At 42.2% G+C, this 27304-nt stretch overlaps 2 protein-coding genes across 7 annotated transcripts in view; both read right to left on the bottom strand.

Moving 5' to 3' along the window:
- Window positions 1–5420, bottom strand: part of TUBGCP6 (tubulin gamma complex component 6) — a 34478-nt gene extending 29058 nt beyond the window's left edge. The window contains exons 1-2 of one of the 3 annotated variants that reach the window (XM_072147055.1): window positions 5352–5420; window positions 671–1494 (exon numbers count right to left, since the gene is read on the bottom strand). In XM_072147055.1, coding sequence (XP_072003156.1) covers window positions 671–1417 — 747 coding nt within the window. In that variant the 5' untranslated portion in view covers window positions 1418–1494; window positions 5352–5420. Of the gene's footprint in view, window positions 1–670; window positions 1495–5272 lie in introns of all 3 variants that reach the window. The other 2 variants (XM_072147053.1, XM_072147054.1) reach the window with 2 other exon arrangements.
- A 594-nt stretch (window positions 5421–6014) lies between these two features.
- The window catches only part of HDAC10 (histone deacetylase 10), a 36082-nt gene continuing 14792 nt past the window's right edge, over window positions 6015–27304 (bottom strand). For 3 of the 4 annotated variants that reach the window (XM_072147059.1, XM_072147060.1, XM_072147058.1), the window contains exons 9-21: window positions 26838–26903; window positions 26631–26690; window positions 26430–26519; window positions 25355–25461; window positions 24334–24401; window positions 15764–15998; window positions 15145–15232; window positions 11905–11990; window positions 11150–11206; window positions 10961–11045; window positions 9297–9485; window positions 8742–8901; window positions 6015–7198 (exon numbers count right to left, since the gene is read on the bottom strand). In XM_072147059.1, coding sequence (XP_072003160.1) covers window positions 7191–7198; window positions 8742–8901; window positions 9297–9485; window positions 10961–11045; window positions 11150–11206; window positions 11905–11990; window positions 15145–15232; window positions 15764–15998; window positions 24334–24401; window positions 25355–25461; window positions 26430–26519; window positions 26631–26690; window positions 26838–26903 — 1299 coding nt within the window. In that variant the 3' untranslated portion in view covers window positions 6015–7190. The remainder of the gene's footprint in view (window positions 7199–8741; window positions 8902–9296; window positions 9486–10960; window positions 11046–11149; window positions 11207–11904; window positions 11991–15144; window positions 15233–15763; window positions 15999–24333; window positions 24402–25354; window positions 25462–26429; window positions 26520–26630; window positions 26691–26837; window positions 26904–27304) is intronic. The other variant, XM_072147057.1, reaches the window with a different exon arrangement.

The following is a 27304-nucleotide window of genomic DNA, read 5'->3' as shown; positions in this document are numbered from 1 at the left end:
CACCCCCACAGCCTTTCTGGCTCATTAGTGCAAGTTTAAATGATGATTTTAGACAAAAGGAGGTGCCTGGATCTATGAGTAACCATCCCTAGGTTTTTGTTCTTTATTTTGATAGTAAATTTCCTTTCAAAGGAAATCCATAATTAGTCATATGAATCAATCAAGGAAAATAAAAGACATCCAGTATCAGACAATTTGAACTGCTGGGACACTAAGCTCAAGCCTTACCTCAGGGTTGTAAAACATATTTAGAGTGTCTGTAAGTGTCTTTGTTCTTAAAGGGGTGTTCCCACAAAAAAAATTAGGCCCACGGGATAGGGCCTAAATTGCTGATCAGTGGGGGTCTCAGTGTTGAGACCCCCGCACATCGTGAAAACGAAGGGTCCATTGGACCGTTCTGCTCCAGTAATCTCTGTAGAGCTGATGGAGATCGGTGAGCTCGGCAATATCCGTCAGCTCCATAGAAATAGAGCAGAGCGGTCATGGGCGGCCGTCTCCATAAAGGGTATGACGGACCCCTTGTTTTCGCGATCTGTGGGGACTCAGCACTGAGACCCCCACTGATCAGCAGGTTAGGCCCTATCCCGTGGATAGGACCTAACTTTTCTTCATAGGAAAACCCCTTTAATGATTACACCCAAGGTTAAAATGTTACACACATAATACATACTTTTATAGCCAATCCAGACAAGTCAGCACTGTCAGGGACGGGTGGCAGATCAAGCTTAATATCCATATCATTTGTTCTAGTGTGAACAAGGGCTCCAAAAAGTGATACACGAGTTTCCTTCTCAAACCTGTCACTTGTGGAAAAGTTCTTGGAAAACCGGCCTATACCTGGAAGCCCAGTGCCAGGAGCAGCCTCCATTATTTGAAGAGTACTGTTTATAGTGTTACTCAAGTCACACTCCTGGTAAGCCAAGAATGTCCCAATGTCAGCTTCAAATACACCCACATCATAATAATCATAGCCTTGATACTGCGGCTTTCTGTCCACATACTTGTTGTTCTGAAAAAGGTCTCGTTTTGGTGGAAGAACTTGTGGTGGACCTGTTCCTGCAAGATCTACTAGAAGATCTAGTACAGCACACAAGTCAGTGAAATGTTCACCACTAGAATTTTCCACATGTTCCAGAAGCTCCTCTAGACGATCTGCCTCTGAATTCATTCCGCCAATGCGGAAATTAAAGGACAACATCAACATTTTATTTTTCACAGGCAACTTGGTCTCTTTAAAGTGCTTTTTTCTAGTCTCTTCTTGGTACAAGTGGATAAAGAGAGTGTCATACGCCAGCCTCTTCAGCAATTTTTTGTTTCTCTTCTTGCTCTGGCTTCTAATTCCCAGACTTGTTTTCCATGGAAATCCTTTCAAGTGGGATTCACACAGGTCACCAAAGAGCTGAGTGATGCTATTCATCTTGAAGGCTTCACTGTTAGTTCTCAGGAACAGACATTGCAGAGCCTCATATCAATGGTCAGAGTGAACTGTTACATCTGAAACAAAGGAGAATGATATATAGGTTGTAAGTAAGGAGTAACCATGTATACAAAAACACATCACTTGTTCATGTTAAGAAGAAAATGTCACCACAAGAGTAATCTGCAAAAAACTACTTCTCATTGAGGTGTTACAGTAATTAAAGAAAACTTTGATCCTCAACCAATGTAATGAAAGGTCAGAAAAACCCCAAGGGATATCTACCATTAAAATCAATCATGATAAACCAGGTACACTAGTTCATAGATCCAGGCACTGTGACTGTGGAAATCTCCTTATATTTGTTGTCCATGCTGTCCTATCTTCTAAAATAAACCTTTATAAATTATGCTAATGAGTCAGGGGCCTAGGGGCGTTACCAGTGCCCTTAGGTGCTGTTGCTTTACAGGCAGTTACACTGTGCAGGAGCACTTCTCCCTCCCACTGTGTGAGAGGATAGGCAGAGGGATGTGGGAAGTTCGGAGCATAATGGAGGGTGAGACATGCTCATGAAAAGTGTAACAGCCTGTGAAGCCAGAGCACAGAGCGGCTCTAGTAGTACCCCCAATGCCCTTCTTGCTCATTAGAATCATTGAAAACGTTTATTTAAGAAGGGATGGAGACTGTGGATGACAAATATAATATTACCACAGTCTCAGTGCCTGGATGTACGAGTAAGTTTATCATGCTTAATCTCAACAATTTCCTTTAAACCATTTGCCCAATGATTTTCTGTGTAGGCTGTACAGAGCTCTGCTTAGCTGCCTTAGGGTGCCTTCCCAAACGGCATCTTTCCTGCGTTTTTAAACCCATCCAAAACTAAAGTAGGGGGGGGGTCTGCCTGAAACGCATGCATTTCCAATGAAACACATGCATTTCATGGCAAATGCATATGCGTTTTGGCCAAACAAATGCGTTTTGGCCACCTTTGTTTTGGATGTGTTTAAAAACACGAGAAAAACGCCACGTGGGAAGGCACCCTTAGGAGTAACAAGCAAGTCTCCTTATACCTGATGGTGCACTGTACTTAGCTGTCAAGATCCCAAAAAATTTTAAAATTTTCTGGAACATGGAGTGCAATCCCAAGTGACAATCATGCCACTATTATTTGCTGGGGGTATCTAAGGAAATTTTTTCTTGTGTGCATACAATTATCAATGCTATTCTATAAATCAGATGTCTGAAGGATAAGGCTGTCCATTAAAATAAGTGGCTTCCGTGATAACACAGTACAGACTAAAAGTTTGGACACACCTCCGCATTCAAAGAGTTTTCTTTATTTTCATGGCTATAAATATTGTAGATTCACACTGAAGGCATCAAAACTATGAATTACCGTATATACTCGAGTATAAGCCGAGACCCATAATTTTACCACCAAAAACTGGGAAAACCTATTGACTCGAGTATAAGCCGAGGGTGGGAAATGCATTGGTCACAGACCCAGCCAAATACATAGCCAGCCAACCCCCTATAATATACAGCCTGCCCCCAGTAGTATACAGCCACCCCAGCCTGCCCCCAGTAGTGCTGAAAAACTTGGCTTATACACAAGTATATACGGTAACACATGTGGAATTATCTACTTAACAAAGAAAGTGTAAAACAACTGAAAATATGCCTTATATTCTAGGTTCCTTTTGCTTTGATTACTGCTTTGCACACTCTTGGCATTCTCTTGATAAGCTTCAAGAGTTAGTCACCAGAAAAAGGTTTTCACATGTCAGGTTTAATAAGTGGGATTTCTTGCATAATTAGCATTATGGTTAGAAAAAAGCAGCTAAGCAAAGAAACATGAGTGGCCATCATTACTTTAAGAAATGAAGGTTAGTCAGTCCCAAAAATTGAGAAAACTTTTAAAGTGTCCCCAAATGCGGTTGCAAAAACCATAAAGCGCTACAAAGAAACTGGGTCACATGAGGACCTCCCCAGGAAAGGAAGACCAAGAGTCACCTCTGCTGTGGAGGATAAATTCATTCAAGTCACCAGCCTCAGAAATCTCAGGTTAACAGCCCCTCAGATTAGAGACCAGGTCAATGTCACACAAAGTTCTAGCAGGTGACACATCTCTACAACAACTTTTAAGAGGAGACTGTATGCAGTAGGCTTCATGGTAAAATAGCTGCTAGGAAACCAGTGCTAAAGGACAGGAAACAAGCAGAAGAGATCGGTTTGGGCTAAAGAACACAAGGAATGGACATTATACAAGTGGAAAACGGTACTATTGTCTGATGAGTCCAAATTTGAGATAATTGGTTACAACCACCGTGTCTTTGTGCGACGCAGAAAAGGTGAATAAATGGACTCTACATGCCAGGTTCCCACCGAGAAGCATGGAGGAGGAGGTGTGATGGTGTGGGGGTGCTTTTCTGGTGACACTGTTGGGGATTTATTCAATATTGAAGGTATACTGAACATTTCACAACATCTTGCAGTGGCATGCTATTCCATCTGGTTTGCATTTAGTTCGACAATCATTTATTTCTCAACAGGAAAATGACCCCAAACACCTCCAGCCTGTGTAAGGGCTATTTGACCAAGAAGGAAAGTGATGGGGTGCTGGACCAGCCCTGACCCCAATCATGATGGCTTGGGGTGAGCAGAGTAAAGGCAAAAGGGTCAACAAGTGCTAAACATCTCTGGTAACTGCTTCAAGACTGTTGGAAGCCCATCTTGAAGCTCATCAAGAAAATGCCAAGAGTGTGCAAAGCAGTAATCACAGCAAAAGGTGGCTACTTTGTAGAACCTACAATATAAGACATATTTTCAGTTGTTTGACACTTTTGTTATATAATTCCACATGTGTTAATTCATAGTGTTGATGCCTTCAGTGTGAATCTAGAATATTTATAATCCTGAAAACACAGAAAACTCATTGAATGCGGAGGTGTGTCTATACTTTTGATCTGTACTGCATGTACTGAGAGAAAGCTGAATTAAAGGGGTATTCTCGCCTGGGCATTCACATTCAGTTTCACTAATCTTCCATTTATAAACATTTCTTCAATTGGATGTTATTAAAAAAAATGTTCCTGTGTGAAGATAATTTCTCATAAATGTAGTCATGTTGTCCCTTAGAAACGAGATGGCTTCCTCGGTTACGACCACGTCACACTCTGGCAGCGGTGGCCAGACATGAGCTATTGAGTCCTGTCTGACCTCCTGGATTCAGCGATAATTACCACAGGACTGCTGTGGGTCATGTAGTAAATCCCGGACATTTCATATACAAAAACATTTTGTTTCTTTGTGCAATCCCTCAAGCAGACGTGGCCGTATCACAGGAAGCCATCTCGTTTCTAAGGGACAAAATGACTACATTTATGAGAAATTATCTTCACACAGAAACATATTTTTTAATAACAGCTAATTGAAGAAATGTTTATAAATGGAAGATTAGTGAAACTGAATGTGAATGCCCAGACGAGAGAATACCCCTTTAAGTTCTCCAGTATAAAACTGAAAAATAGAATAAGCCAAAAATTACTGAAATAACCTCCATGTAGCTGTAAACGCATGTTAATCTGCGGTGTCTTCTTAAAAGTGTTGGATCACGGATTCTTACCCACTTTTGACCAAAAATGTCTAAGGAACCTCTGTACCCCCCACCCCCAGCACCTGTCACAGTCCGTCTGTTGGTTTACAGACGCTGCGGACTAGCACAGGCTGCAGCATCTGGAAACCGACAGAATCCTGCAAAGATTTGTCACATTGGAATAAAGAGAAAGCAGACGAGCGACCCAGGAGAGCTGCTCATGTGCGCCGCACTAGGGCCTATAGAAGTATGAGCGATACCTGCAATGTACACAGTACAGCCGCATACCCGCTTCTGCTAATTGAGCCGCCGCGCTCTATTTCATTCTACTTCCGGTACCTGTCACTAAACTGCAAGGCACTTCCGGGAGCAGCTGCTGGTTGCTCGGTAACTGAGCCCACTCGACCAATCATATTTTGATAGAAGTTAGTATAGTTACCAGAGGAAGGTGTCATATCACCGGTCACGTGTCCTTAGAAGTCATGTGACCCAGCGTGCGGAGGAGGTGCAGGGCTCAGTCATGTGACACATACAGAGCAGTGTCATGCTGTATGTCTCTGGGTTGTAGTCTGTCACTTACGTATGGGGGGAGGGGCAGTAGCTCTGTATTTGGAACCTGGTGTTTCTGCATTGCCTGCTGGTGTTTTTAGGTCTAAGCTGTGTTAACCCCTTCGCGCACCAGGATGTTCTATTTCGTCCTGGTGCTGCGGGAGGTGTATGGAGAGAGCTCACTGGCTGATCTTTCTCCATTCACAGCAGGTGTCAGCTGTAAAACACAGCTGACATCCGCCTAACTTGCCTTCTGATGGGCACCACCATCTTGGATGGCTGATAAAAGTGCCATCGGTAGATGGCAGGCCATTACATTTAACCAAAATTCCTATATACTGCAATACAGTAGTATTGCAGTATATAGTATGAGCAATCAGACCCTTTATGGTTAAAGTACCCTTGAGGGTCTGAAATAGTTAAAAATAAAATGTAAAAAAGTGTAAATCACCCCCCTTTCCCTAGATCACATATAAACAGTAAAAATAATACACGTTGGGTATCGTCACCTCCCAAAATGCCCATTCTATCAAAATATAAAAAATAGAATAATCCTAAACACGAACACCGTAACGGAAAATAGTACCCAGCTGCTCGAATCGCCACTTTTTCGACATTTTTCCATCCATGAATATTTGAATAAGTGATCAAACAGTCATATAGGTCCCAAATTGATATTAATTTAAACACCAGTATGCCAGTATGTACCACAAAATAATATACAGGTCTGTATAAATTTGGTGTCACTGTGATTGCATTGACTTAGAATAAAGAGGAGGCGTCATTTGAAGAATAGAATGAAAGGAGTAAAAACAGAGCCCACAAGAAAACGCAGCAAATGTGGGGTTTTTTTTAGTCTCACCGCACTTGGTATTTTTTTTCCAATCCAGTATATTGCATGGAATATTAACTGGTGGCACCAAAAAGTACATTGTCCTGCAGATAACAGGCCCTCATACAGCAAAGTTATCACTACTGGAATGAGGGGCGTAAAATACAGAAACCCAGGGATTTGTGTTATCCTATCAGGGGTGGCCCGATTATAAGATCATGCACCCAGTGACATTAAAATCAAGTCTCAGGAAGTCCAACAAATGATGTCACATGGGAGGAGGTGTTCAGAGGCAGGGGAGAGCTTGACTTCAGAAATATACTCCCCCCTCCTTCCTTCTAAACATAATACAATTGTCTGAAATACCATTCTACAGTTGGAAGTAGCTTTATTCACAGTAAAAAAAGATATGCACAATAGTTCTTATTAAACAAATATCTTTGTTAAAGTCCCGGCGTTGCTGTTTGGCTGGTAGATGAACCCCTAGCATCAAGTACACTGTACTCTACTCTGCAAATAGCTCTGTGCCCATAAGTCAAACACTTTTGTGTGTGTACTGATGACCTTCCTAACAAAAAGAATGTTTTTCTTAACCCAGCAAGTAACTTGAAAATTACATACAAAAATACAAAATGCATACATGTTTTTATATTGTAAAAAACTAAATACAAAATCTGTAAGGCTGCTTTATGTTAGATGAATTACGCGTTTTCATTTCCCTTTAACCATATGAAAATGGTTCACTCAAGATTTCACTTCTGACCAAATCCGTCTTCTGTGTTTAGTTGTTTTTTCGTCTACTTTGCTAATAACAAAAACAGAAAATACAGTCACTGACAAAGTTTATACACTTGAGACACAAACAAGTAAAGATGAGTTGAAGTAGACCACAAAATGAATTTTTCTAGGTAAAGTCAAATAATGATTTTCTTAGACTTTTGAAAAATTATCAGTAGTCTTCGAGCAGAGGCGAATTCCTACTTGGACAATCTCTTCATACACATATGTGATGCTGGTGTATGACTGTTTCCATGGCATTACAAGGATAACCCACACCCAGCTATTTCCCACAGCTTTTGTCTCCTGTGTTTTATTTTGAACTGCCATTTAAGAGCACAATAAGTTGGGTGCAGCTTGTGCTACACTATAAACACTTTAAAGTGTTTACCCAGAAAACCCCAATTAAGGGCACAGGACCTGGGCGTAGTATACATTTGGCTGGAGAGACGTGCAACTGGGCTGTACGTACAGCGAAAAAGTGCATAATTTTTACAGTGACTGCATGATATTGTGACACGTGTGCGCACCGTACCATGCACAATAAGCTTATAGAGCGGCCATATTGTAGCTGCCATTCATCCAGCTAGCATATGGCCACCATATAAAGTTGTGTGAAAGGGTCTTAACAGTTTTTGCAGTTCCACTATTGAGCCAACATTGAATTTGCACCTCTGCTAGCTTTACCTTCTGGAATGGACCTATAAAGTCAAAGCAATTATATTCCTTGAAAAATTCCCTGGAGGGGTATATTTTCTAAAATTAGACAATATCTCAAGGGTTTCATATTTTCATTTAATCTCAAAGTGTTGGAAATTTCAACCAATTGGTGTAAATCATCAATGAGGCCACATAAGTCCTTCCAGAAATGTTGACTAATAACTGGAGAGCTGAAATCTCACATTAGCGTGGAGTCAGTACAGCATATTATACAGTGAAAAGGTCAAAGTCAAAATGGTCACTATATTCCCATTGGTAAATTATTTGAGGTGTGTTATTACAATAACAAATTGGGATTAGAAAATTCAGAGCCTCTGATATCGTCAGGCAATCCAGTGCAAATCACTAAATTAGCTCTCAAATGGCCATACTGCTCTTTTACTCCTGAGCCATGTCGTATGTGCAGGCTGTTTTACAGTTCCAGTAATTTAACAATATGCTGCAATACTGTAGTATTGCAGTACAGGCAGTCCAATGGAAATCGCAGATCAATGGAAAACATGATGGGTATATGTGCCAATGGATCAATTGAAAACATGAAGGGTTTAAAGTGTCCTACACATTGGTAATATTACTTAGGGGGTTGGGGGGCGGGAGAGTAAGGTACCCGATTAACTCCCATTACCACATGTTTCCTTGGATGTTTAGCTTAGAAGAATGGATTTTTACTCTTCCTTGATCTCAGAAGGCAATTTTACATTTTAAAGTATAAATTTCACATTTAATGCCAAGCCCAATTTCTTGATTTCACGGGAACAATGACATATCATATATTGGGCTCTTTTCTAAATCAATAGTTTCCTTACAGAAGAAGTAGAAATAAAATGAAATTGTTATATATAGAGACATACCAAAACACTGCAGCATTCTCCACTTTGTTTGTAGGACAGAAAGCTCTTGTTTTAGGTTTTGAATATATTCTTTGGTAGGAGGTTTGTAAGGTCCAAAGAACATTGAAGAACAGTTAACTAGGACATTAGACAAAGCACTGATGATTTCTTTTTCTGTTTCCTATTAGTAAACAAGGAAAAAATTGTAGTCAACGAGATCACTAAATATGGCCATACTTACTGATGTCACAGCAGGTTACAATACCATTTCAGCAGGATGCAGACTACCCACAATGTTACATGATGGTTACAGATTACCAGCCATTAAGTTACATGTCATCCATAAGGGTGTATGGGCACTGTGTTATAATTGTACAATGATTTGGCTACAGGTTTACATTCCATGAAGAATATTACGTAGAGTGCAATTTGGCCCTGCCATATTATGGAAGACTGGGGTGCAAAAATTTGAAAGGTGTTCGAATCAGTATGGCATTTCTCAGGATGTTATAAATCAGACCCCTATTTAATTATTGTTTAATCCCACACAACAACTAGATTTAGGTCTCATCTTACCTTCACAATAGCAAGTACTGCTCCATCAGCTAGACCCTGCAGTAGACTGGTAAGTAGAGCAATATCCTTTGTACCAATACTTTTCTTGCTTCCAATAGCTATCATAATAAGGTCAGGTTGGTAGGAATAAGCCAGTGGAAGTAGAAATCGAAGCAGTGCATAGAAGAAGCTGCTACAATCTCTTGGACCCTGTAACACACAAGCAGAGTAAAAAATATAAAATGCATCAATACTTATATTATATTTAAAAAAAACAAGCCAGTAGAAATATACACCAATGGTCGCACTGGGTGTAATAATAATTTAAAAAAAAACATTACTGTACTACACTTTTTATTAAAGGTCCATACTTATGTGTTGAAATTAACCAAAAGCTATTTCTTGCTGAAGAAGTCAATGGGTTATATGAGGATGAGTTCTCCTCCAATATAAAATACATAATACATAAATAAATAATAACAAGTAGATCCTTGCTTTTTACATGTAGTCTGGGACCAAAAAGGCACAGATCAATGTACTGTACATAATAATAATAAATAATAATTCCTTTCTTTATATAGCTCACACAGAGCTTGCCAAATCGGTGCATCAGTTCTCTTATTTCAGCCCCCTATAATTAAGGTCCATGTACATATATTATTCCCCCTCTCAACAAACAATCTTAAGTAAATTATGTCAGACTTGTCCTTCCCCTCCCCCTAAACACACAGTCGTCGGGCAGCCTCATTTCTGACTTCTGCATACTCAGAACAGTAGGCAGACAATACTCCAGTCTGTCCCCTGGCATCTCTCCTCCATGCACAAAGTTTTAGGCATTGCTCATGCTTCTCTGCTAATGTTTTAAAGAGTAAAGGCGTTTTTTTCCCCACAAATCAATAGCTCTTGGGATGTAAATTATCTTTGGTACCTGTATTCAGTAGTTTCTTTGCTATCCCCCTCAGATTATCTCAGTGCTGCAAAGGCTGCTTTCTCTCCATATGCTGATAAGCCCTATGAGACTATCTTGTTTACACTTCTGGTGAGATTCATGGGAGGGTAGGAGGTCATGTGACAGTGAATGTAGCAGGGCTGTAAGTGTACAGAACAGTGAATGCAGATGTACACAGTGAGGACCAACATCTCCCTATTCCCCATCAGTCCTTCCATCCCAGTCTGCGATTCTACAGAAATGTATCTGTCTGTCTCTGCTCTTCTCGCTGCTTCCTTCTCCCACCTGGTCATCAGCAGTATCAGCTATTAACCCTTGCTATAGGCTATAGACTGCATGTAACTTGTGTACTAATAATTTCTTCCACTTATATCATGTTCCTTGCTCCTCCATGTGATGGAAGCTGCTAGGCTGGTCACCATATACATCCTATATGTGCACTATGCAGTGTTCAGTGGATTTGCTTGTGGGGAAACTAAATGGATTCAATGCTAAATTACTTTGAGAGAGAACAGAAGGCATCGTGGGATCTGTGGGCAAACTATCTAGCAATAGCTTGAGGGCATAGACTGGCAGATATTTAGTCACCGCCCACCTCACCTCTAGTGAGAAAGATTTTTGTCAGAAAATCACTATAGCTTTACAGTTACGCTTTAACATAATAATTTACCTAAACCCCACCAATGCTATGGATAGGTCATTAACATCTCTAAAGTGGACAATGACTTTTACTTACTTCATTCCACTTGAAAAAAGTGTGATACTGTGAAGGAGTCCTCTCAACTTCTTTCTCTCCGAAAATTGTAAGGCACATTGTTTTCCTGCAAGTGTAAAGCAATTCAGCAAAATTTAATTTAAATGAAGATTTTTAAACATTTCATAACACAATCAAATCCTTATCACATTACAAAAGATGCCCACTTACCCGTCATTTGTCATTTCAGGTTCAATATCCATATTCCCAACAGTGACAAAGAATACCCTGTAAATACAGATAGTATATCTATGAAGGCTTTTTAAGGCACTTTTTATTAATTTCTGCAAAGCTAACATACATTTCATTACTTTTTGGTACCATTGCTCTTAAACTGTACGGCTTGGGTCAAATGTTTTGGATATCCTACAAACATCTCTCTCATTGGTAGGTAGCTTGTGGACAGGTGTATGATAAAGTTCTTGGCCCTCTGGCTACATCAAGAGGCTCTGGAATTCTGATGTATTTGGCAGGGCAGCTATGCGGGCATACTATTGTGCCACAGCCTGCAAATTTTCATTAAGCTCTGGATATTACACAGTTCAGTGAAGAGTTAAGTCATTAGACACTTTATCAAACACTTTTTTTTATCTCTCAGTGGTTAGCGGTGTAAGGGAGGTATCCAATTTACACGCACTGATAAAATAAGGAAAAAATGCAGAACAAAAAGAAGAACATGGCAAACTTTCAAATATACTTAATTCAAGATTAAGATTCCTGTTATTATTTGCTCTTTGTTTTTTTTGGTAATTTTGTTAAAAGTTTAGCTATACTGTACTTTAATCCTAATCCTATTTTATAATAAATACAGCAATAGCAAGATTCATAGCAACGTTTAAAAGGAGCACAGGCACTGGTATGAATTCCATCTTTGACACCAAATACGTAGCTAACATATCAAGCAATCTGAATGTTTTTTCGGGTACCTTTTTGAGCCCAAAAGTGAAGCCTCTTTAATTGCAACTGCAGCGGAAAGAGCAACATTTGGAGATAAGGCAATACAATTCCTTGTCTAAAGAAAAATAAAAACCAATAATGCTATAACTTTTACTAAGAAACATGTACTTATAAAGTTACTTAACTGCACTCTTAGTAAAAATAAATTGAATGAATGCATATTTAAAGAGGACCTGTCACCCAGAAATTTGGCACTAGGAGCTGATTACTAAAGTAAGCATCTCCTAGTGCTAAAACAAACCTCGCCAGTGTTAGAATGATAGTGTTATTGGAAACTTACGGCGAAGTACAATGTAATCGCCGGACAGCTCTCAAAGCGGTCTGGCACATGACGCTCGGAAGTCACCCCTGGCCTATGGAGCGAGCTTTGAGATCGGTCTGGCATTTACATTGTACCGGAGCGCTATCATTCTAACACTGCAGCGTTTGTTTTAGCACTACAGTCATGGCCAAAAGTTTTGAGAATGACACAAATATTATATTTTCACATGATCTGTTGCCCTCTGGTTTTTATATGTGTTTGTCAGATGTTTTTATCACATACAGAAATACAAGTGTAATATTATGAGAAACAAAAGCTTTTATTGACAGTTAGAATGAGTTAATGCAATCAGTCAGTATTTGCAGTGTTGACCCTTCTTCAGGACCTCTGCAATTCTCCCTAGGGCACGCCCTAAATCAACTTCTGTAACAAATCCTGACTGATAGCAGTCCATTCGTACACAATCAATGCTTGCATTTTGTCACAATTTGTTGGTTTTTGTTTGTCCACCCGTCTCTTGATGATTGACCACAAGTTCTCAATGGGATTAAGATCTGGGGAGTTCCCTGAGCCATTTATTTATCACCTTTGCTTTATGGCAAGTGCTCCATCATGCTGGGAAAGGCATTGTTGATCACCAAACTGCTCTTGGACGGTTGGGAGAAGTTGCTCTTGGAGGACATTCTGGTCCCATTCTTTATTCATGGATGTGTTTTTAGGCAAGACTGTAAGAGAGGCGAATCCCTTGGCTGAGAAGCAACCCCACACATGAATGGTTGCAGGATGCTTTACAGTTGGCATGAGACAAGACTGGTGGTATGGCTCACGTTGTCTTCTCCGAACAAGCTGATTTCCAGATGTTCCAAACAATTGGAAAAGGGATTCAGAGAAAATTACTTTACCCCCAGTCCTCAGCAGTCCATGTTTTTTTCTGGAGAGAAGTGGCTTCTTTGCTGCCCTCCTTGACACCAGGCCTTGCTCCAAGAGTCTCTGCCTCACAGTGCGTGCAGATGCACTCACACCTGCCTGCTGCCATTCCTGAGCAAGCTCTGCACTGCTGGTAGCCCGAAACTGAAACACTTAAGAGACGGTCCGGGCGCTTGCTGGTCCTTCTTGGGCACCCTGGAGCCTTGTTGGCAACAATGGAATCTCTCTCCTTGAATTTCTTGATGATGCCATAGATTGTTGACTGAGGTGCAATCTTCTTAACTGTGATACTCTTCCCTGTTAGGCCAGTTTTGTGCAGTGCAATGAGGACTGCACGTGTTTCATTAGAGATAACCATGGTTGACAGAAGAGAAACAATGATGCCAACTGATGAAGTAGACTTTGTAAAAATTAACATTTGTATCATTCTTAAAACTTTTGGCCATGACTGTAGTAGCACTTTAGTAAGCAGCTCCTAGTGCCGAATTTCTTGGTGACAGGTCCTCTTTAAGAAACATTTGTCAACTACTAAGCCACTAAAATCAATTGTATGATGTTATGTAGAAGACAGGTTTGCTTCACTTTTAGGTATTATCATATAAAGCCGGAGACAAAGGTGTAACTAGAAGAGTTGGGGGTCCCCCTTAGTGACGCAGCCTAAAAAGGCTCTAGTGACCGGGAATTTTTAGCAAATTTTTGTATCCGCCGGTTTAAGGGCCATAATTTTTTTTACAAGCTACCTTAAGTTTTTTTGCAGTTTTTTTCGGAACACATAGAGCTAGTTAAAAAGGTGATAAAATTGTGTAACAAATTGCTCTTCATAGTGATGGTATTGAATATTCCATGACATGTACGGGGAAGCGGAAAAGAAAATCCAAATGCATGACATTGGTGAAAAAACGCATTTGCACCATTTTCTTGTGGGCTTGGATTTTACGGCTTTCACGGTGCTCCCCAAATTACATGTCTACTTTATTCTAAATTTGCCATCTTTTGGCGCAAATAACTATTTCATAATTCGGTGTACGGAGCTGTGGGTGGTGTCATTTTTTGCGACTTTTGATGAAGTTTTCAATGCTTCTAGTTTTAGAACTGTTAGGCCTTTTGACAACTTTTTTTTATTTTTCAAAATGGCAAAAAAGTGCCATTTTCTGTTACGGGGGTTAAACGCATTGAGAAACAGTTATTATATTTTGACAGATCGGGTATTTTCGGATGCAGCGATATCTAATGTGTTTAGGATTTTTACTGTTTATTTATTTTTATATTATATCCTGGGAAATGGGGGCGATTTTAATTTTTAGTTTTATTTAATATAATTTTTTTTTTTTGCTATAATTTCAGACCCCCTAGGGTACTTTGATCCTACCATATACTGCCATACTACAGTATAACAATATATGGAGATTTTCCTCCTCATTCATTACAATGTGCAATTCGCACATTGTAATGAATGTGTTAAAACGAGACCCAAAGACCCGAGGCTGTCATGACGACGTCAAAGGGAGCGAGGATTTTCACCAAGTTGGCGGCGCCTTCTTTTTGAAGCCGCCGGCAAAGCAGATGTGGGTGTTACTGGTAAGTGTTTGCTGCAATATGCAGCAAATACTTAGCGGCTATGGAGAGGGCTCCACCTGTGAGCCCTCTCCATTCACCCACAGCCAACGCGTGACATACTATTATGTTAAGCCCCTGTTAAGTCAAATAGATGTCATGCCATTAACAAATGGGTCATGAGTGAGACACTGGCCTTATATCCCCCCACCCTTCTCCTGTATCAGGCACGAGGCAGAGGAGGAACGAGAATGTCTGCCTTAGTAAACGGGCTTGGCTTGTTTTCATAGCCTCCCAGGAGCCGATATACATTTTTGTATAGGACTAGATGCTGCTACCACTGTGGATTCGATGGATGGTTTCTGACATCTGGTGATAATTTCAAGTCAATAGCACCTAGAAATTTGCTTTATTGCTGATTTGCTGGCAACTTAATTTACCCGCTGTATAGTCAATAGAAACTCACCTTTCTGTTCACAAGTTTTTCTATGGAAAGCAGCATCTTACCCACAGAATTTAAAAGATTATCATTCAACTCATCTTGATTGAATACACTGAAAATGAAAGTCAAAACAGTTTAGCAAACATTCCTAAAACTATAGAAAGAGAATTTAAACAGAAAAAAGAAATATGCTCTCACATGAACAAGGCACCTAAACTTAAGGAGGGGTCATTTATCTTTAGTCCAGACATTTGTGCCAAGATTGGACTTCTACAACCCATTCTAAACTTTTTCCTATGCCTGCTCAGTAGTGTAGATTATTTGTTTTTACCACAATTTGCACCAAAATTGTGACTTTTTTTTTTATACATCCACATCTGGATTTTAAAAGATACACCGCAAGACAAACTCTGCAGTGAGCTTTGCTAGATGAGTAGAAAAGTTGCAAATATAAATGACCCTTAGTATGTTCTTGAATCAACCAGAGAAAGCTAATAAAAGGTGCAACAGCTATTCTTCCTCATTTGCACACAGACTTTATTTGGAAAAAGTGAACATGAAAACTTTGTATGGCCTTCTCTTAAGCATAAGTGTTACCCCCAAATTTTAGTACGCTTAGAGTAATAACATTCAGACATTCTACCTGATTGCATCAATTGCTTTCTGAGAAGTTAATGCACCTTCTTGTAACTGCACACCTTCCGGCAGATTGAGCTTGTTCTCTGCAGGGGCTACAACAAGGGTTGTTACTGGAGGCGTTGGGTGCAGGATCTTTTTCATATGGTTCTCCAAGAAGTCATCCACATCTAATGCATCTGCATCAATAGGCTCAGGTGTGGACAAGCCCTTTGTACTTATTTCTTGTACCAAACTTGTTTCTTTAAATAGAAAATAAAAATAACTAACATATTAATAACCTATTAATTTTTTGTTCAAACAACAAAATTAAGCTTACTTAATATTGCTAAAAATATTAAAACTATACTTGTTGAAGCATAGGACAACAGTACATTTAAAGAACATATATAAAAACACACATATTTACCCGGCCCAGACTCCCATGTCCCATTTCATCCATTGACCAACCTCCTTAAAGGAAACCTACCACTGCTAATGGTAGGTATTAGCTGTAAACACCGGGCACCAGCTCAGGGTGAGCTGGTGCCGGAGCTTACCTTTGATAGTGTATTAAAACGCTATATCGCGGTTTAAACACATTTTGATGAACAGCCCCGAGGTAGCTTCGGCGCTGCGCGCGGCCGTGCGAGCGTGTCGCCTCTGGCACTTCCTATGGAGGCGTGCGCGTGCACGGACGCTCGCAGCGCCGAAGCTGCTTCGGGTCTGTTCATCAAAATGTATTTAAACCGCGATATAGCGGTTTAAAACACTAGCAAAGGTAAGCTCCGGCACCAGCTCACCCTGAGCTGGTGCCCGGTGTTTACAGCTAATACCTACCATTAGCAGTGGTAGGTTTCCTTTAAACCAGAAGACAACACAGGAAGTGAAATCTCCTGGAAAATGTAAGCATCACCCTTGGACAAGGAATCCTCTAATTGGATGAGGCAGGTCCCGTAACCTTACTCCCCAGAATCTCTGGTCAGGTGCAAAGACCAAAATCAGAAGTCCTGGATTGACAGGATGAGCCAGAACAAGGTAAGTAAGTGTTTTATTTTCCTTACCCTGGCCTCATAGGTCTGATCATGGAACTACTTCTACTCAAGGGTCAATGGAACAGCAAACTTGCCAATCTGAGCATTGAATAGTTTGCTGTCCCATTGACCCTTGAGTGACAGTAGTTGTAATTCTACACGTCTAATTCCTAAATAATTTTCCATTTGACATTGAATACCGTGATGCCCATCAGTGGGGTTCATACTGTGCTTTTAAATGACTTTCCTCGCCTGGTGCACACAAGCTGTACTTGTAAAAGAGACGTTTTAATAACCATACTGCCAGGATATGGGTTGGATTTGTCTGCCTTTGGTTTTCAATGACAAGACGCTGCTCATCTGCTTCTGGCTCCAGCAGTTTAATGAAAAGGCTGATTGGCAGCCAGTGTTTAGCAGGGCAATTCTAAATCTGTGTAAGCCTACCTGCATATGACCATTGGTTTTGGAAGCAGTTTATTTTTTCACACACCACATTACATTCAATGGTATCATCCTCATGGCTGTAGTTTATCTAGCCATAAGGATGAGCTGACTACCCGGGCTGCAAATGATGGAGCAGGTCCTGTTCCTGCCCAAGCAGTAACTTATGACTCCCTGCTCTGTCACAGGTTTAAATTGTAATAGCACCTGAGGACGCCAATACATTAGAAAGAAGGAGAAGACGTTTTGAATTATCATTGTAGCTCTTTCAAGGCTCCTGGGCTGCCTGGGACTACAAGAGGCCTTGAGTCCTGTCTGCCGAACTCTGTGCTCGGGTGATGGCGTGGGTGCCCATAGAGAGTGCTCTGAGTGCCACCTCTGGCACCAGTGCCATAGGTTCGCCACCACTGGCCTAAGGGATCGTTGCCTGATGCCCGTGAAAGGCACCTGGTCATGTGCAGGTGGACTAACACTGTGTAAATAGTAAAATACTTTATTTATAAGCCATTTGTTTATGTTAGAATTTTAGGGGAACAAAGTTTGTAGCAAGTATTGAAAGCAGATTTTGTACTCTCTTTTTCAAACCCTATTGATATTTTCTTTAAATGAAATCTACCATAAAAATCAAACATGATAAACCAGGGACAATTACTCAGATTCAGGCACTGTGACTATGGTAATCTTCTTATATTTGTCATCCATGGGGGGGCGTGGCCAGCCGATGGAGGAGTAGGACGCACATCTCCAGAGCTCCCGGCTGACCGCGATATAACATCATCCGCGGGCATCCACATCCATCCCCTCCTGGCATGGTCAGCAAGAGGAGAGCCAGAAAAGCCCCTGCAGTCCCCGAGCAGCCTCCGGGAGGTATACAGCGCTTCCTCCGCTCCGCTGAAGACCCAGACACGCCGGACCGCATGGCGTCCAAGATGGCGCCGGCCACCTCATCCCCCGCAGCGGCTGCCGCAGGTGCAGAGCAGGAACGGGCCAAAGCAGTAAGTCCCCCCAAATCATCAGGGGGGCCCCCGTTATCTGCTACTTCGGAGCCATTCCCCCCCTTACCTTCCAGGGGCTCCGATATAGGCCCTGGCTCTTCCTCCATGTGCTCCCCCACCTCGTGGCCTCCCTCCATATACAGAGCTCCATCTAGCTCCCCACAAGCCTCCCGAGATGCCCCTACCCCCATGGGTGCTGCACCAGATGATGACTGGGACTGGAAAGCTCATATCAGAGCTATCCCCACCAAGCTTGAAATGGATGGGCTTTTATTGAGGCTGGAAGAATCACATAAGAGGGACATTGCTGGCTTAAAGCAAGAAATTCTACATATTGGCCACAGGGTGGCAGAATCTGAAACAGTCCAGGAGAAAATTCTGGAACAGCTAGATTCTCACTCACAAGTTCTACAAGAACACGCTGCTCATATTACTGACATTCTATCTCACTTAGAAGATATTGAGAACCGGCACCGCCGAAACAATCTGAGAATAAGAGGAGTAAGTGAATCGGTCGAACCCTCTCAATTGGAAGAATGGGCTCAAGCGTTCTTCTCAGAACTAACAGGCAACCCGTCCTCATCTCCACTAGAAATTGACCGCATTCACCGTACCCTTGGGCCCAAACCATCCGACCCGAGTCGTTCCCGCGACATCATCTGCCGAATCCACTTCTACAAGGAGAAAGAAACTATCCTTCGCAGAGCGAGGGACCTGAACGAGATCTCTTTCCGGGGCTCCAAGGTGATTGTACTCCCAGACCTGGCCAGAAGAACTCTCCAACTCCGTAAGGCTCTACGTCCTCTCTTGGCTGAATTGAAAGCAAAGGATATTCCTTATCGTTGGGGTTACCCCTTCCAGCTCATAGCTAAGAAAAACGGTAAATCTGCCGTATTTAGATCTCTGGGCGACCTGCCCAAATTCCTGGGTACCTTTGAGCTCCCACTAATTTCACTTCCGGACTGGCCAACTGTCAACTCGGCTCCAGTACCCCCTCCAAGAGAGAAATGGGTGACACCCACCAGGAAAAGTCCTAACAAGCCTGCTGACCGGTCCTCCGAAACCTGACTGCCGGACCACTAGATGGACTGTCGTGTCTACTATAAGTATCTCGTAATATGTTGCACTGTTCTATGTTTTACAAATGTTAGCTATCCTCTAGCTAAAACTTTCCGCGTTGGATGCCCTACAATTGAGACCTATCATAGGTCACCATGTTGTTAACAAGGCCGGGGGCTCTGTCCTCCCACCTACCGCGTTCCCCACAACTAGGGCGGTGGTGCTAGTCGCCACAGAAGGCTCATATAGCCACAATTTAGTCTGACCGGGTACCACATGGCACCCGGGCTGTATATGTATATTTGTATGTTTATGTTTTTGCTTATGTTATATCTTACACACCTCCCCTCCCCCCTTTCCCCCCCCTCCTTCTTCCCTTTCCTTCCCATGCCTCCCCTCCCCTCCTGGCTCTCTCAGGTTTACGGGTCACTATTCAAACCTAGCTCCACACTTGACTCCTCATGAAAGTCCTAACGTTTTGTACATACAACACTAGAGGTCTTAACAAACCCGAGAAGAGAAGCCAGATTCTCTATAGACTTCACAAGAAGAGAGTCATGGTGGCCATGTTCCAAGAGACCCACTTTAAAGCTGACAATATCCCGAGATGTGTTAGCAAATTTTATCCATCTTGGTATCATGGCCCCCATCCCTCACAAAAAATATGCGGAGTTTCTATAGCTTTCCACAAGTCCTTCCAGCCCAAGGTGTTAAGTTCAGAGGTCGACCCAGAGGGCAGATTTATTTTCCTTAAAACTGATTTCCTTGGTAATGTTCTCACCTTTGCTAATGTTTATTTTCCAAACCAGGGCCAGGTCCACTTTGGCTTACGAATTTTGAAGAGGTTAACTGACTTTGCTGAAGGATCAGCAATAATCCTGGGTGGCGACTTCAATATCCCGTTTGAACCCTCGCTCGACTCATCCACAGGTAGGTCCTCGGTATCACACACTGCAATTCGTAGATTAAGACACACCATGCTCCAACTAAAACTGATAGATCTGTGGAGGACACTACATCCTGGTGTTAGGGACTACAGCCACCACTCCTATGCACACAATAGCTACGGTCGACTGGACTACTTATTTGTTTCCCACTCTCTGTTAGACAGAGGGCCTAAGAGCTCCATCGACAATATCCTATGGTCCGATCACGCCCCTGTGTACGGCTGGTTGGGCAACATAGGCAGACGCTCGAGGGAATTCTCGTGGCGACTTAACGACAATCTCCTAAACGATGCTCTCTGTACAACGGAGGTTAGAGATACGATAGCTAAGTTCCTGTCTGACCACGCCTCCTCTCCGGTGCCCCCTCCAGTTTTATGGGAGACTCTGAAAGGAAACATTAGGGGTACCTTCATGTCACACGGAGCTCGTCTCAAGAGGGACAATTCTGCCAAACTGCTCTCCCTGTTCTCAGAGTTATGTTCGAAAGAATCCTCGAACAAAACCTCCCCTCTAGATGTCACCCGGGCTGAGATTTCCGCTATTCGCCACCAGATTCTCCAGATTCTAGATCAGAAAAGTCTCTGCTTCAGGGACAAAATCAAGAAAGATTATTATGAATACGGTGACAAATGCGGAAAGCTCCTTGCCAAGGCGCTCCACCCACGATCCTCCCAACCCCCAATCCTCTCCCTCAACTCTCCCCAGGGTGAAGCCATCAACTCCCCAGCCGGGATCCTGCAGGAGTTTAGGAACTACTACGCATCTCTCTATGACTTAAACCCAACCCCAGACCCAGAATCCCAGATCACGACAAATAGGGAGATTTCGTCTTACCTAGACAATCACCCACTTAAGAAGATCCCTTTGAACTCGGCTTCCTCATTGGACAGCGATTTCACTGAAGATGAGACTATGTCCGCAATTAAAAACCTTAAAATAGGTAAGAGTCCGGGACCAGACGGGTTCACCCCCAGGTTTTATAAAGTTTTCGGCGAGGTCTTGACCCCGACCCTAACCAAGTTCTTCAACTCTGTCTCGCGCGGCTGTCCCTTCTCACCCCAAACCCTAAGAGCTCATATTTCAGTAATTCCGAAACCCGATAAGGATCACAAAATATGTAGCAACTACAGGCCTATTTCGTTAATTAATATCGATGTCAAAATGTACGCCAAAATTATAGCGACCCGTCTCTCCCCTCTCATCCCCGATCTTATACACCCAGACCAAGTCGGTTTTGTTCCCGGACGTGAGGCGAGAGACAACACGATAAAAACTTTAGCCATTTCCTCCTGGGCGAGGCGTTCGGGGATACCCCTTTGTTTATTGACAGTAGATGCCGAAAAGGCCTTCGACAGGGTCCACTGGGGGTTTCTCGAGGCTGCGCTCAGAGGGGTGGGCCTGGGCTGCCGCATGAGAGAGAGGATCATGGCTCTATATAGAGGCCCATCTGCTAGGGTTAGGGTCAATGGCTCCCTGTCAGCTCCTTTCCCCATCTGTAATGGCACCCGTCAGGGCTGTCCTCTCTCTCCCTTTCTATATACTCTAGTTATGGAACCTCTGGCGCACGCTCTGAGGAAAAACCCGGCGATTGGGGGGGTCAGGATAGGAGGTAGAAACCACAAGCTATCACTCTTCGCCGACGACCTACTTATGTATGTCACAGACCCTGTCAACAGTTTCCCCAACATTTTGAAGGAATTCGAACTATACAGTAAAGTCAGTAATTTTAAGGTTAATATACAAAAATCTGACATCCTTAACATCTCCCTACCTGAATCGATGATCCCTTCACTGCGCTCTTCCCTTCCCTTCTCTTGGGCTAATGGCCATATAAAATATTTAGGAGTCCGGATCCCATCGGACATTGGACGACTATTTGACCTCAACTACGCTCCCCTTCTTAGATCTCTAGAGACAGACCTCAAATCCTGGAGCTCACTCTCACTCTCTTGGTTTGGCAGAATAAACTCTCTTAAAATGGACTCGCTACCTAAAATCCTCTACTTCTTCCAGACGCTCCCATTAGACCTCCCGAGATCCTTTCTTCAAAGCTTACGTAAAATTGCCACTAAATTCATCTGGAAGGAATCTTCCCCCAGAATAAAATACAGCCTCCTGACTAGACATAAAGAGGACGGGGGGGCAGGATTACCGGACTTTACCCGCTACTACAGAGCATCCATTTGTAAAATAGTCCTTGACATCGCTTCACAGAACAAAAACAAACTATGGGTTAGTATTGAGAGTGCCTTCCCCAACCCTAGTAACCTACCTGGCCTATTCTGGCTACCCCCCAAAACCAACTGGGAGATCTTCAAAGTTTCTCCTCTAATGTCAGGGGTATTGAAATCATGGAGCAAATTCGCACCCGCTTCTAATATAACCAGCATCCCTGGCCCCCTTTCTCCTGCCAGGGAATTCCCAGGCCTACCCCAGGTGCTATTATCCTCCCCACTCCTGGAACCTATTGACGGGAAACCCCGAAAAATTGCTGACCTTCTATCTGATACAGGACTTCGTCCCCTCTCTGACATTTTAGGTGAAAAGGGAAGCTACCCAGGGGCTTGGCTCCATTACCTCCAATTGAGGAGCTTTTTAGCTTCCCTGAACCCCACAGAGTGTTTTATCCAGGACCTAACCACGTTCGAGAACCTATGCTCTAAACAAATTGTACCTCCCCATGGTGTGTCTTTTCTATATAGGCTTTTATCTGATACTGAGGACCATCTCCTATCTTACATGTCGACCTGGGAAAAGGAGCTGGGGGAGAATTTTGCCAAGGAATCTTGGGAGAAATCCCTTATTCTCACCCACAAAATGTCTGTGTCTGGTAAAATTCAAGAAACAAACTACAAGATCCTTACCCGTTGGTATAGGACCCCAGTTCGCCTCCACAACATGTTCCCATCAGCCTCGCCAACCTGCTGGCGTTGCCTCTCCGCCCTGGGAACTATGCGCCACGTTTGGTGGGATTGTAAGGTTGTGGCCTCCATCTGGTCGGCCGTTTGGGATCTTTATAAGGATATGTGTGGAGCCTCTGGGGATCTCTCACCCGCAATGGCGCTACTCTCAATGCTACCAGGTCGCCTACGCGACATTAAGAAAGGTATCTTAAGGCATCTCTTGGTGGCATTCAGGTTAGTGATCCCCAGACTATGGAAATCTACAATCCCCCCTACCCGCTTGATGTGGGTTGAGGAAGTAGACCGTATCTGTCGCATGGAACAACTCCGCGCGTCGGACGGCAACCGGATGGAGGCCTACTTCTCCACCTGGTCGAAATGGACACAGTGGAGGAACTCAGACTTATGTGCCACATGGCTTACGGGTAACCCTTGATAGTTGAAGTATCTTCCATATCATCACTCTCCTGATACACGTATATCTCTTTCAAAGACCCCGCTGAGCCAGGGGGGCTTCCTTACCCCCCCTCCCCCAACTTCCCTTCCTCCCCCTTACATCCTCCCCTAATCTCCCTTTCCTCCAGTTGTTCTTACTACTTGTTTTTGTAATAAGGTACCTTAAGTGCCTACGCCTGCGTTATTTGTCAATATACAAAGCTACACCTTGGGGCTGCGTCCCGAATATTTAGACCGCTATGTAGGTCTCTGGGCACTTGTACTTTGTTTTTACTGTTCATATTACTGTCACTTTTTTCACAACTGTGTTTTTACTCAATAAACTCTTATTGAACCATATTTGTCATCCATGGAACAACTTAAAATTATTTTAACAAGCCTGAAGGGCTCTGAAGGGCTCAGGAGCAAGTGCTCCTGATTTATCATGCTTGATTTTGATTTCCTTTAAGAACTTTTGTGTTGGACGGCTGCAGCTGTTTTTTTCTGCCTTCAATGCATTTCAATGTAAGGTTAGGTTTACAAACTAGCTTTTTTTGCAGTTTAACAAGAATATAAGAAGGCAACAGAGCGTTATTGCAGGTGAACGTTCTAAAATGGAGAGAGTTATACAGGTGTCAACTGGGCCTTAGTCCAGGTATTCTTGAATTTGAGAGGAAATGAATATAATTATTCTACTGATCGGGGGCAGGGGGGGGAGGTGAATAAAATATAACAGGTAAATAAAAGTAACAAAAACCAGTATAAAAAAAAAAAACATAATTACCATCATATAATAAACACTTCCAGTATGGGGCATGTACATGCCTTGCATTCTGTATGGATTCTAAAGCACTATTTAGAAACAAAAAAAAAAAAACACACACACATTACTATTCACTTATACATAAACGGCAGACAGCTTTGCAATCTTAGGCTACATGCACACAACCGTGTGCTCGCCAGGGATGTACCCAGGGCAATGACATGGCTGGGTGCAGAAATGTGGAGTGGGAGAGGTCCTTCCCCATAAAAAGACGAGCGTCTGCAATCCGGCAAAAGAAAGATTGGACGTGTCAAAATCCATTGCCCCACCAGGTCACACTGTGCTAAGACAAAGTGCACAATGCACCGTGACCCGGTGCCATAGACATCAATTGTGGCTGTTATATGATGCAGCTAAATCAATGATGGGTGAGCATACGTCATCCGCAATGGAGAGGAGGAGGGGTGACCCCTCCCTTCTCCATAGCGATCCACGGCGCTGTTAGATGGGGAAAGATAGGACATGTCCCATCTTTTCCCCGTGCGGCACCGTATCGCTCCGTGCGGCCATTGGCGGTATATGGGGAACGCATTTACGGCCGCAAGCTTGCAATCGTGTGAATGCAGCAGGAGAAACTGCTTCTCCATGTGTCCTTTTCAAATATATACGAAAACACCCATCACTTTGCTTAGCAACTCCCCTGCTCCTCTACAGCCAATCCCGAGTGATGGGAGTTATTCATTTATATGAAAAGGACACAAGGAGAAGCTGTTTACCAAGGGGGGGGGGCAGCGGGGGCGCGGTGGAAACTGCTCCTTTCCAGCCACTTCCAGAGGAAGAGTGCCTAGACACACAGCACATGGCATTGAAAGGTACTATCTAACATCTTTTTTTTATTTAAAACCTATTTTTTACACAAAAACACGTTGGCAGTGTATGTACTATGCTCCGTGGGGACTGGGGAGTGCTAAAAATGGGTCTTCTGGTGACAGGTTCCCTTTAAGAAGGTGGTATCATAAGATAGATAGGTGACAAAGTATACCTGTAACATGGTATCATTTCTCCAGATAATCTTGGTATTGGATCTTTGAGCAATGTTCTTAGTGTCATGGAAACAGATTCTGACAGAGAGCGTAGGTGGTATCCACCCTGTTAATAGAAATGCTTGTAACTACAAAATCTTTAATAAAACTAGTATTTATATAATATGTTCTAAAAAGACACCTCTGTCTAAATTATAAAGTCTAAAGCTGAACTACATCAATAGTTTTACATTTTGTATATACAACCAAGAAAAGCCAATTCAAGCAATGCATTTCCCACCCCAGGCTTATACTCTATTCAATAAGGTTTCACAGTTATTTCTGGCAAAATTAGGGGCCTTGGCTTATAATCAGGTCGACTTAGAACTTTATATACTGTATATACTCGAGTATAACAGTAATCATTTGAATATCTTTAATACATATAAAAATAGAAAAGTACCAGGTGATTTGAGCTGCCAACCAATTGGATCTCTTGTATCAAACTATTTCATAAAGCAAAGAGATCAATAAAACTTTTACTGTGACTATTTAAAACATCTGTCTATCATACATGGGTTAATAGAATCAACATTTATATCAAACACGATCAAAGGTATATGTCAGCACACACATAGTTTTACAAAGTTTTAGAAAATGGATAGATCTCACCAGGAGCCATTTTGTGGGGTGTGAAATTTGTCAGATGAAGCTTAAAAAGGGGTTGTCCCACGAAGACAAGTTTCTTTCTTATATGTACTCAGGATAACGAAATAGCACCTTCTCCAATTCAATGTTATTAACAAAAATACAGCATTTCACAGATATAATTACATCCTGTCTCTATCAGTCCTGGTGCACACAATTTTGGTTGCCCCTGGACCTGACCCTTTATCTTTAAGATTGGCAGACATCTTGCTATTCTGTCTGACACTGCACTGAGCTAATATATGAAGTGAAGAGTTGTTTACTAAGAAGGTGGTATCATATGATAGATAGATAGATGGCAAAGTATACCTGTAAAGTGGTATAAAAAAATTAGCACCTATGTGTTAAACAGATCTAGAAAATAATTAAGAAAGCAGAATTATTTACCTCAAGGATTATGCATATTCTGCCACCAGCAAGATGCATAAGCATGTGTGTGAGATGGGAGAAGCACTCTGGGGTAGCACACATACGCCCCTACAAAATGATTAAAGCAGAATTTTACTCATCCAATGCACACTAAAAATTTAAAAAACAGAAATGATTAAACACAACAATGTTAAGCTTGAAAATAAAAATGTTTAGTACCTCAGGGTCTCCAATTCCTGAATCATATCCAGCAGAGACCAAAACTAGTTGAGGATTAAACTGAAAATAGAAAAATCTGTAAAAGAAAGTCTAATTCATTTTACAAAAAGCAGCATACTAGCCATTACATGAAAGTACCAAAACACAGGCAACATAATGTATCATTTCATGTACTAAACCATAAAATGATAGTCCCATAACAGTTACCTCAAAGGCCAAAGGGAGGAGCACATGAAAGAAAGCTGCAACATAATCTGCATTACCCATGCCAATCTAAAAGAAAACATAAAAATATATATTTATTTGAATTTTGTTCACATACAAAGAACTGATGTACAGTAAAGGTATATTCACTTCTCGTTTATGTCCATTGTAATGATACATTGGGAGGATTCTTTACAATGAAGGGCAGCAGTATTTGTTAATACAGCGCAATGCAACCTGCAGTTCAGCTCCTGCCCTCTGAAAGCAGGAGGAACGCACATCAGTAGCAGGTGGCGATTTGCTGCTGCATATGTCCAGAGTGATGTAACCATCCATACAGTGATATCAGTCTATGCACATATTGGGCATGTACACCAAGAGCTTTCCTAACATAGGGTAAAAATGAGGTAGTTGGGTAGTTCGGGATACAAAACAGATAAGAGGTCCAGGGACCATATGCAGTAACTTTA

Source organism: Engystomops pustulosus, chromosome 4, assembly GCF_040894005.1.
Source record: "Engystomops pustulosus chromosome 4, aEngPut4.maternal, whole genome shotgun sequence".
NCBI classification, from domain to species: domain Eukaryota; kingdom Metazoa; phylum Chordata; class Amphibia; order Anura; family Leptodactylidae; genus Engystomops; species Engystomops pustulosus.
Note: the sequence above shows the minus strand (reverse complement) of the source record. Positions and strands in the feature narration are given on the sequence as shown.